This window comes from Orbicella franksi, chromosome 2 (genome assembly GCF_964199315.1).
Source record: "Orbicella franksi chromosome 2, jaOrbFran1.1, whole genome shotgun sequence".
Lineage (NCBI taxonomy): Eukaryota > Metazoa > Cnidaria > Anthozoa > Scleractinia > Merulinidae > Orbicella > Orbicella franksi.
In genome coordinates this window covers 39193239-39204146 of record NC_138146.1, presented here as the reverse complement: position 1 = coordinate 39204146, position 10908 = coordinate 39193239, and the positions used below count along the sequence as shown (strand labels likewise).

The 10908-nt window shown below is 38.0% G+C and overlaps 1 protein-coding gene across 1 annotated transcript; it reads left to right on the top strand.

The window, feature by feature from the left end:
• Window positions 1-13: 13 nt before the first annotated feature.
• LOC145479830 (tetratricopeptide repeat protein 23-like) lies at window positions 14-9014 on the top strand. The gene is made up of 10 exons (XM_081458290.1): window positions 14-279; window positions 847-1005; window positions 1876-2067; window positions 2799-2964; window positions 3730-3901; window positions 4320-4477; window positions 6473-6638; window positions 7182-7373; window positions 7780-7862; window positions 8498-9014. Exons 1-10 carry the CDS (start codon window positions 180-182, stop codon window positions 8616-8618), a joined length of 1509 nt encoding a protein of 502 aa, XP_081314416.1. The 5' UTR covers window positions 14-179; the 3' UTR covers window positions 8619-9014.
• Window positions 9015-10908: the final 1894 nt, after the last annotated feature.

Sequence of the window (10908 nt, the reverse complement as noted above, 5' to 3'; positions counted from 1 at the left end):
AACATTGGAAAAATGGCGCGGTTGTGTTTTTCTGTGACAATGTATTAGGCCTTGTAATAAGTAGATTTTCGTGGAGGCAGAACAATTTTGAATTTATCTTGGTGGTCACTATCTTCTGTTTGAATTTTGGGAAGATTTAGATGCGTTTCAAAGTATGACAGACGATCTTGGTCATCTTGATGGAACTTGAGGTGCCTTCAGCTGCTGTTCATGCAGAAAGTGACGCGAGTCTTAGCAGGACCGACACACCAAGTGATAGCGAAGAGCTCGATCTTTCAGGTTTGGTTGTTATTTTATCCTTTTTCTTCAATATTATATTTTTAATAAAGAAAGAAAACTAGGCATTTTCAGTAGTAAATTATGCAATGCAGTTTTAATTTGATCAGAACATTCTTGAATGTGATTGGTTCTTAACATGCACATTAAATATTTTCACGAGTGATCACACAAATGGGAGAACGAGCGGTTTTTGGTTGATTACGAGCTGCTGTAATCGGACAGTAAACTAAAAAGGTTTTCTGTGAGTAACTTTCACATATCATGTTCTGCTTATATCACAACATCCATTTCAAGTTGCACACTTTCCACCCCCCCCCCCCACTCCCACTGTTATGATATTCTTTGACTCCAGTTATTGTACTTTTCCACAAATTTTGTTGTCAAGGTAGAACTGAATAATTTTAGTTAATCTTTTATCTGTTTATTAGCTTAATGCTGGCTGCTTTTACTGAACAAATTTTATGTCCCTTGAAATTTTCAGCTGCCCTACATGGAAGATATGAGCTGTATATAGCTGAGTATATCTTGTTTATAGCTAACAATAACAAATTGCTGACTTTCAAACAGGATGGCAGAAAAATGTCATTCCAGGGGTTATCCATATTCCATCTGCATCAGGCAGCAGACCCAAACAAATGGGAATTTCAGTGAAAAGATACTCTTCTTCAGATGATTCTGATCATGGAGAACATGAAAATGCCAACATGTCTGCAGATTATATTCAAGGTTTGTAGTTATAGTGTTGACAACTGACTCCTGTTTGGCAAGTACAAATTATTCATAGATCGCTTATCTCTAAGCCATGGCTGTGGTCTAAGAAAAATTTTGAAAAATTTCCCAACCATGAAATCCTGGGTGTCCAGCATTTAAGCTTTTATGAAAAAAAGTGAGTATTTCCACTCACCCAAAGTCAAAATTTAGTTGCCTGTGGCACCCGGGCACTTCTAGAGCACAGCCCTACTCCAAGTTGAGTGTTCTTTGTGAGTTGTCTCTGAAAAATATTAACGTGGTGGTTTTGAATACAAAGTGGTATCAAGAGACTTTCAAAGGTAGCTGTGTGATAAAATGAAAATCAGATTACTTTGTCTGCACTGAAATTAAACCAGTCTGATCACAGTTTTTCCCAGGCACCATCTTGAATTAGAAACCAGTCTGTCTCGATCTGTTACTTTGTAACTTGATCTGTTACACTGTTACTTAACTAAAGTTTTACTTTACTTTACTTTGCTTTGTGCAAGGTGTAGTATGTGTTACTAAAGGGAAGCTGTATTTGTCTTTTTCTGAAGCGCAAAGCTGTATTTTAGTGCCAAATTTGTTGGATGCCCTAAAAGATAAAAATATGCAAAGGAGAACTCACCAAGTAAATTATGTTTTGAGAAATTTTCCTGTGAAATGGAAAGTAAAACATAGTGTAAGTTTAATTATTATCTAAATATTAAAAAAATATATATTAACCAAAATGGTGAGTGATTAGTGGTTTGCACTTGCCTCATATAAGTGTTTCCTGTCAGTAATAAACATATAGGGACTGATCCTTATGATCCCTGGGAACAAACTTCACCCTTACCAAGTATGTAATGTGTTCACTTTAATCAGGTTTAGCTCCACCTGAGGTATTGTTAAAAAACTACCGGAGACAAGCAAAGCAATTTGCCACAATGGGAGATGAGAGAGCTGTGTATGATCGTGTTCGTTGTGTAGCTTTGACTAGAATTGTGTACGGAGATAATCACTGGAAGTTGGCAAAAGCTTACTCCAAGCTGTCCCAAGCATATCTTGAACAAAGAGGTGTGTACAGACAAAGTAAATTACAGGACAATTAGGTAGAATCTTGTTAATTCAACCAGTATTAAATGAACAGCTGGTGACTAAAATCTGGCTGGAGTTATTTTGAGGTTACATGCAAAGGGCACTTAAAGGAGCTGTATCATATTATAAGGCATTTTTTGATGATTGTACAAAATTGATTGTAAATAAATAGGGTGAAGCCTAGTTTCATAATGTTACACTTTTGGTTCATTTCATTGCTCAAAGTATCCCGAAAAGATGTTACTTTCTTGTACATTCTAAAGTGTAAATTCTGTAATGCATATAGCAGTACTTTATTACTCCTAAAGGCTAAAAAAAGTGTTTATAAAACATAGTTTAACAGCGCTTTGACATCTATTTAAATAGATTCCAGGTAATTGATCACAGATGATGTCAAAATGTGTTAAGAACAAAATAGTGGAACACGAGTTGATAGCTGAGTTGGCACTGATTTTCTAACCACTTTTTGACGTCTTCTTTGACCGATTACTTAATATGAAGGGAGCCAATTATATGTTAAATGACATCATCTATGCATCCATCCTCCAATTGATCATAATTAAGAACCAATCAAAATGCAAAAGGAATGTGGTGTATTATTTAATGTACATTGTACATAGAAAATAATTTCAAAAACGTTGAATGTACATGATGACAGAAGTAATGAAAGGGGGATTAAATCCCTTTCTACATTTTCTACATATTATCAGGTTTGGCTCAACAAGCCCTACTTCATGCTGGGAATGCCCGTGATGTATTGCTTGCAGCAGATGCTGCCAAACAACAAGGGAGACAGGTTTATGATAAATCTGATGTGTTACCTGTCATGGAGTTAATTTATCTCATTATGGGACAGGCGCATGTTGCCATGAAGAAGTAAGTAAGAATTAAAAAGGTTTTTTAGTTGTTAGAGTCCAATCTTGTGACGTTTTTACATCCTATCAGGGGAACAGGGATGGCATAGTGGTTAGTGAGAGTACTTCCCTCCCATTGATGTCGCCCAGATTCCAATCCTTGACGTAGGTTTAGTTTGTAGTTGGTTCTCGCCTTGCTCTGAGGGTCTTCCTCCTGGTTCTCTGGTTTTCCTCCCTCCACAAAAACTGGCACTTCTAAAATTGTTCCAACTCAATCTGGAAACAGTGGGCAAAGAGTCTCTCCATGGGATGTGCCACTGCAAATTCCTGTTAATTTTTTTATTTATCTATTAATACACCGATTCTTCTTCCCCTGACCATTTGTTTGACTGGTTGTATATTCAACACTGTTCTAAATGTGATACAGTTGGAGGTGTATTGTCTAATGTTTAGTGTGCTTGACTCCTGTTTGAGTAGTCTGGGGAGAGCTCTGGTTGGGTTCATTGTGTTGCATTCTTAGGCAACACACAGTGCCTCTCTCCACCCTGGTATATTAATGGTTACCAGGGTAACCTGGTAATGAAGTAGCATCCCATCCAAAGAGGATTGGAAATACAACCTTTCTAGACTGTTCTTCTACTACATGTTGGTATTGACTGAAACACTGACAGCTGCTCTCAACAGTTAATCCTCTTGATTTAACCTACCCCTCAAGGCATCTGATTTTACAATTCATGGAGCTTACAAAATATAACTTTACTAGTCAGACTCTGTCCATCCTTCACAGCACCCAGAAAGCAGAGCACAGTTTAAAGAAAGCAGAACTAGTATCAAGAGAAAGAGAGGAACTGGGGTTTAAGTATCAAGACCCAGACAGAAGGCTTCAAATATTGATGTCTCTTGGTCGTGTCAGCCTTAAGGCACATAAACCAGGGTATGCTCTGGAGTCTTTTGAAAAGGTATTATTTGACTGTAATTAATTAGTTGATGCATTTTGTAATGATAACTGATTTAAATAAAATTTGAAACACATGAAGAACAGACAGCTCCAGAAATGAACTTGCTTATGCTGATTATTTTGTTTGGTCCCAGACCTCCAATGTTACAGTGTGTGTAAATTTCTAGTGAACAGCAAGTTATGGTTGTGGCATTCAAGACCTCCTTCCTGACTTAAGTGCTGTTGGATTTGGTCTCAATAGTCCTGAGTTCAATTCCTTGACTATGTTTTGTAAATAGCCAACTGGACAACCTTGCAACACAGAATACACAACTACGATTAATTATCCGCCATATATATATATCTCCCTTTTTTGGAGCAAAAAATTTATAAAGCCACTGGCGACATTTTGTCATCATTTGTTTACTGTATATTTGCAGGCACTGGAAGTTGCTCAGAAACATTATGGAGAAGACAGCAAAGAACTGATTCCCATTTATCAATGTCTTGCACGAGCAGAAAGCAGTCAAGGTGATGCATCCAGTCATGAAAGGGCAACAAAACTTTTTTTGCAGGCTCATGACATCAGTAAATTAAGGTAAATCATCAGCATCTCAGAAATAAAGACTTTGAAATTGTTTTCTTATTTTGTGTATTACTGCTTAGAAATGATAAATTAAGCTTAAGAACTCCAGTCTACTGTGATTCACAGTGAAACCTTAGAGAAAACTACGTTCATTGTCTACAATCATGGTCAAAAGTCTTGGGACAAATTTGCACTTGTGGCGCTTTTTCGCACGCGCCAAACAAACAGTCACACGTGAATTGAACTACACTTGCTCAGCCCCTCCCCCACCCCACCTACAATGTTGAACATTTCTCCAGGGTTTCAACATTGTATGGGGTGGGGGGGGGGGGGGGGGCAGAAACGAATTTTGAAAAGGATAAAAGTGCTTTTTCAAACTCCGTTTTTAAAAAACAGATAATTCATGCAATGATGCAAGTGTCCCAAGGAATTTTGTCCACCATTGTAGTTTCTAATGTAATGGGGGTCATTAGTGCAGAGTGCACTATTGGGATGGTTTAGGGGGCTGCTGTTTGCTAAGCTAGTAACACAATGAGGTGTAAACTTTAATGTTTGTTTAATTAATTAATTTCAGTTAATTAATTAACATTGTGATAAGGAGGTGGGGTAGGTACCTCTGTTTACTATGTAAAACATATCATACTTACGTTACTTTGTGACAACGTCACAAACCTATATATGTTTTCGCAAATCTCTTGCTATCCTAGTGGTGCTATTCTCTTAAGAACAAAATCAATTTTCTTGAAACGCATGCGCAGATAACTTAGCCTTCAGTGTCTAGTTCTGGCCCTCTCTCTGTCACGCAACGCCACTGTAGCGTTGCTTGACAGAGAGAGGGCCAGAACTGAACTATTTTGACCAGGGACAGCAGCTGTATTTCAGGTAACGTCAGTTCTCCCTTTTCTAGTGCAAATAACGCTACTGTGACTGCGTATCATCTGGAATCACCCTTAGCTCGATTCAAGAAATGTCGTCAGCTGTTTTATGTATTGCGTGTTTGCCAGGGTTCAAATAAAGAATGCTTCTGCCTAGCGGCTCGTCTATTTCAACTTCTATGAAGGGAGCAAAAAGTTTATATTCAGCCGAAACTTTCCCGCGTTAGTTACATGTAAAACTAATAAATTTGTGACACAAGAACTTCGCAAATATTGCCGCAGACTCCGTGGCACTTAATGAAACCGCCAATTAATATCATCAGTCTCTGAGGTGACTCTCTCACCGATGTAGAATATAATTTCGATCTCTACCTTCAATACTACTCGTTGAAACGCTCCTAGTCTGCTCCTCTGTTGTATTAATCGATAGCATTGTATTTTAGTTTGACGTGAATAAGAACGAACTATTCCGTGACTGGACGTGACTACTTGATAATTAGATTAGTTCTTGTTTTTCTGTGAAATGAAAATTTCCGTTTGGAGTAAAACAAAATCGTCCCTCTTCGATTTTTCATGAGATATTTAGCGTTATTCCATTTATCTCCAGCAGTAAGTAAAAAAATACACATCCTTCTTATATTTTTGAAGAAACAAGGGTATCATGTTACATAGCTCGGCGAGGAAAACAAAAGTATCAAGTTACATACGTTGGAGTGAAAAATAGAATTGTCATATTTGGCACTTCTGCATATTATTGAATTTAAAAGGACTGAAACTCAGCGTAAAACATCACAATAAAATTCAAAGCCGTCTTGACAAACGGTAATTGTAAGTTATTTTTGGGCCTTGAAAGAAAATACAAACATGAAACTTATACAATGCTAAGATTACGTCTTATCAAGTTTTTGTCTGCTCATATTCTGCAAGGGGAAAAGGTCTAGTTGACTACCAAGGGAGAGATCGGCATGGGTAAGGACATATGTGACTACTGCATCAGAGCCGTAATTACACTCTGCACTATCTGAGATTGTCTCACTAGTTTTTATTTTTCGACCAGGATGGAGGACCCACATGAAAAGCAGCATGTGGCTTCCTCTCTAATTTTCGCAATTTATTTTATTTTGTGTGGCAGATTTGGAGAAGATTCAGTGGAAGTTGCTGACTCTTCATTTGTTGTGGCCTCTGGTTACATCACTGACAATGACAATGGTCACAAAGCAAAGAAATACCTTGAAGATGCCATTACTTTATACATGAAACACAAAGGACCTTACCACAACTCAACTATCAAGGCTCAGGTTTGTTTACCAGAACTTTACTCTGTTATTATTGAAACTCTAACCTTAGTGTCCTGCCATCAGTGTTTACTATTACAGGGGATAGAGAGAGCTTTTAAATTGTTGAATAGATCGGTTAAAAAACCCAGGAAAGTAAGTAAGTAAGTAAGTAACTTTATTTAATGAGGGTAAAAACACTTTACAGTCATTGACCGATAAACTCGTGGCCCTCCCAAAACCCAATTTGTCTTTGGAATCTATACGTGATATATGTATTAACCCAAATCAGAAGCATATCATATACAGTCTTTTTTTTCCTCCACTCTCTAATCTTCCCTTCCCTGCTCTTTTTTTCGCTAGGATTCATTTGCACCAAGTAACTTAAATGCACGTACTCCAAGTTTTTGTAGGTCATTTTGTGCAAAGGAACGCATTTTTCATTGACACGGTTTTCACAAATGCAATCATATATGTTTTTCTTGAATGGCAAAGAAATAATAAAGAAATAACATAATTATATATTAAATATGAAATAAATTGTTTCCTAATTCTCAACCCACTCAGGATGAATTGAGCCGTCTGTTAGTCCGTGATGGTGGTCTTGAAGACGCTGTGTCCCTTCAGAGATCAGTGGCAGAAGCTAAAGTAGTGTTGTATGGTGACCCAAGTGAGCAGGCGGCTGCTTCATATCAGATGCTGGGAAGCATTAGACTTAAACAAGGACGTACACAACAAGCTTTGAAATGGCTGACCAAGGTAATTCATTACACCATGTTTGGCTGCATTGTTGTTCATTACTAAGGCTAACATCAGGGTTTTCAATGGAGTGGGATTCTGGGAATTATAATTCTTATTGAAAAGTTTGTGACCACCTGTTTCCCCAGCAGATGTCTTTTGCATCTAATACATTTTCATACTTCAGTTTCCATTGGTGGATCAGTGTAGCCATTCTGATGCTGAATAATCAACGAGATCATAACTCATAAAGTTTCCCGTGATCCCTAGGTTTGAATCTTTTGAAAGTTTCCTCAAATGCCTTGTTGTGAAGGCAGCTAATGACATACCTTTTGAGAACCCGTGTGTCTTATGTTAAAACTTTTCTTTTCCAAGTCGGTTTTTCATGTTAATGTGAGATTTAGAAATGCTTTTGTTCACTCTTTAGGGCTATAACATGTTGAGTTCCACACTAGGAAATAATCATAAGAGGACTAAAGAAATGGCAGATGCCATCAGCCGTGTGAAGATGTAAGTAGATAGATAGATAGATAGATAGATAGTAAATTTACCGTCATTGACCAGTAAATATGATTGACGTAAAATAGCGAGGGAAGCTGCATTTTTCACAATCTGCAAGGGAAATACAATGGTTATCCATTTGTATACCGTTACAAGAGGAATTAAGGACTGGAAAAAAAGGTTAAGGTGTTACAGGCGGTAAGATGTTGATAATTAGCGCCCTTTGTTTGAAACCAAACAAAAGGCACTTCGTTTAGCATGTTTAAACAGCACCTTTCTACGTCTGCGTATGTTTCTTATGCGTAAACTTATTCACAGTGTACAGGGCGATTTTGAACAGTAGTTACGTATTTGCTTGAGGGAACTTAAGCACGCGCGTTTTTTAGACACGGACGGTAGCCGGAAGTGAGCTACTTTCACTTTTAACTTGTCCTCACACAACCATATTCACATTGCTAAGTATCTTTTCTTCATTAGAAATGAGTAGTATCAAAAATCTGGGAGACCATACGGTCCTAGCAAGCGAAATCTTCTCTTCCGGTTGCCGTCCACGTCTCAAAAACGCGCGTGCTCAAGTTCCCTATTATTGTGTACGTTGTTACCCACAAATTTAATTCATCGGAATGTTATGTTTTATTTTGTAGGTCGCCCGATGCTCAAAAATACCTAAGCTCAGAAGAGAAATTGAAGAAGAGACCAAGATTTACCCAGGTGGTTGGGAGATCTAAACCCCTGGGGTGTTCTACAACATCCGTCGGGGATTGACTTAATTTGTAAAGCGCTGAACGCTATTTATAAGGAAATTCTGGCATCGAGACAATTAAGTCTGACTAATTACTAATTTACAAATAAAATTGGCATGGTTCCCATTCACATTTAAAAGTCTCTTCGTAGCAGAGAGGTGTAAATAAATAAGATTCATAAACTAAGTAAAATTACTCAATGTCATTATGGTTTGCTGTAAATGTAATAAAAGTATTAATATTTCGTATTTTAATGCTACAATTATAAACGGTATCCTGTTAGCAGCACAAGTTATGTTTGCATCACGGTACTGAAAATAAACAACAACAACAACATATTTATTGATTCACGATATGATGTATTCCTATCAGTAACAATCTCGTTCCCAGAGCCCACGTGTCTTTTGGTCAGCGCCAAGACGCTGACCAAAAGACACGTAGGCTCTGGGAACGAGATTGGCTATGTAATTCTACTACTCGTTAGCAATCCTCTTCATAGACATTAGGAAAAAGCAAATAAGCGGCCAGCATTTGGTTAACAACCGCACACTACTAGGCTACTCACTATCTACTAAAGAATAGATAGTAGCGTAGCCAATCGGAGAACGGCATTCGTGATAGAACCGGTAGTAGATTTATACGAAAACTTGATAGAAACTCGGAGTAAATGACTTCTATTACATGCAAGAAAAAGAAGGAAACTCGTTTATTTTGATGATCAAAATGTGTGGGTGTTTGCTAAGTTTTCTTTAACGCTATCCAAAGTTGATAACTTTGTAAACGAAGATCAAATCTCCGGTTACGTCTTCTCGTGTGTACAGCATATTTAGGCATGCCCAGGAGCCCTGGTTTACTGAAGGTATTTCAGCGCTTACATGTGGGACCAGTGTCGGTCGCCGGACTCAGGATGACAACATTTGTATGGGTTCAGACCTACTTTGGTTCGGTCGCATGTCTCTTTTACGGAAAATGAAATTGAACCAATCAGAGAACATCGGCATAAGCTCCTGGAGAACATTTATTTCTGGTTTCGTTCATAATCGTAGCTATGACAAAATTCTGGAAGATGATTGATCACGTAATCGATGCGTGATCACGTGGGTGTCCAATTACAGGTTTCCAATTACAACTTTTTGTATTTAGATACCTGTAATTGAATACCTACACCATTTGCACGTCAATTACGCGCTCTTTAATGGCTTCGTCAGTGTTTTCTACAGTTTTTAAAACTTTCGAAAAGTGCTTCTGACTTTTTCGCTCAACGAAGTTCTCAAAAGACATTTAATTTCGTAATTTCAAATCGACCTCGCGCTTCACGCTCGTCCGATTTTAAAATTACTCGCCTGATTACTCCCTTAACCAAAACTATAACAAAATTCTCGAACGTGATTGGCTATCAGCAGCCCGATTTGAACATTAATTAGACAGTGTACGCGTCATGCTTGTAATTGGACAGTACGCGTCATTTTGCGCGCGCTGTTGCGGTACACTTTGTTGAGTAAACTGCTGTGTTTTTCAGCATTCATAACGACGTTTAATCGTTCAGCGATCAATCGATGGTTTGTTCGTTTCTCGAATTTTGTCATAGTTTTGATTAATTGGTAACAGGACATCGTGTCGTCCAATTCAGTCTGTAATCATACTGGTGATTAACAAATCGGACTCCCGCTTCGCGCTCGTGCGATTTTGTTAATCACTCGCATGATTACAGACCGAATTGGACTCCACTCAGTCCTATTACCATTATGAATTGTACTCCACTCGGTCCGATTGTTCTTCAGTAATTAGCACTTCGTATCTAGTAGCAGAGATTCTCGCGCGTTAATATCCTTCCCAAAGAAATATTTATTCCTCAGAGCATAAAGATTAACTTATGACGTAGGGTTCATAAAAGAACTTCCATACCCTGATCTTGCTCTCTCGGATGGCTGGTACAACTCGAGCCGAAAGCGAAGCTTTTGTATGCCATGTCAATAACGAAATGACATGGCTACCTCAGATCCGGCATCCAAAATCTCCTTATTTTGCAGCATACGTTTACTGTGACTCATATATAGTACTTTCATGTTGTCTCTATTTTTGTCAAATTTATGTTGTATCAGGGTTCCATTTACTGTGCTAAATTGGATGTCCCTGAATACATATTGTAAAAAAAATAAAAACTTGGCTTAAACTGAAACTGTTTAGCTGCTTCAGTGGGTAATTGAGTCATTTGGCCAATCATGTAAAGATAACCCTTACCAAGAGTAAACAAAAAACATTGTTGATTTTTTATAGTGGCTAGTGGGCCCCTTGACGAGAAAGAGAAAGTT

Bases quoted from the DNA above. Each gene is read 5' to 3' on its own strand.
- LOC145479830 (XM_081458290.1), top strand. From the start codon at position 180: ATGGAACTTGAGGTGCCTTCAGCTGCTGTTCATGCAGAAAGTGACGCG. The intron at 1,006-1,875 runs GTTTGTAGTTAT...CACTTTAATCAG, and splicing joins GTCTGCAGATTATATTCAAG to GTTTAGCTCCACCTGAGGTA. The intron at 7,863-8,497 runs GTAAGTAGATAG...TTTATTTTGTAG, and splicing joins GCCATCAGCCGTGTGAAGAT to GTCGCCCGATGCTCAAAAAT.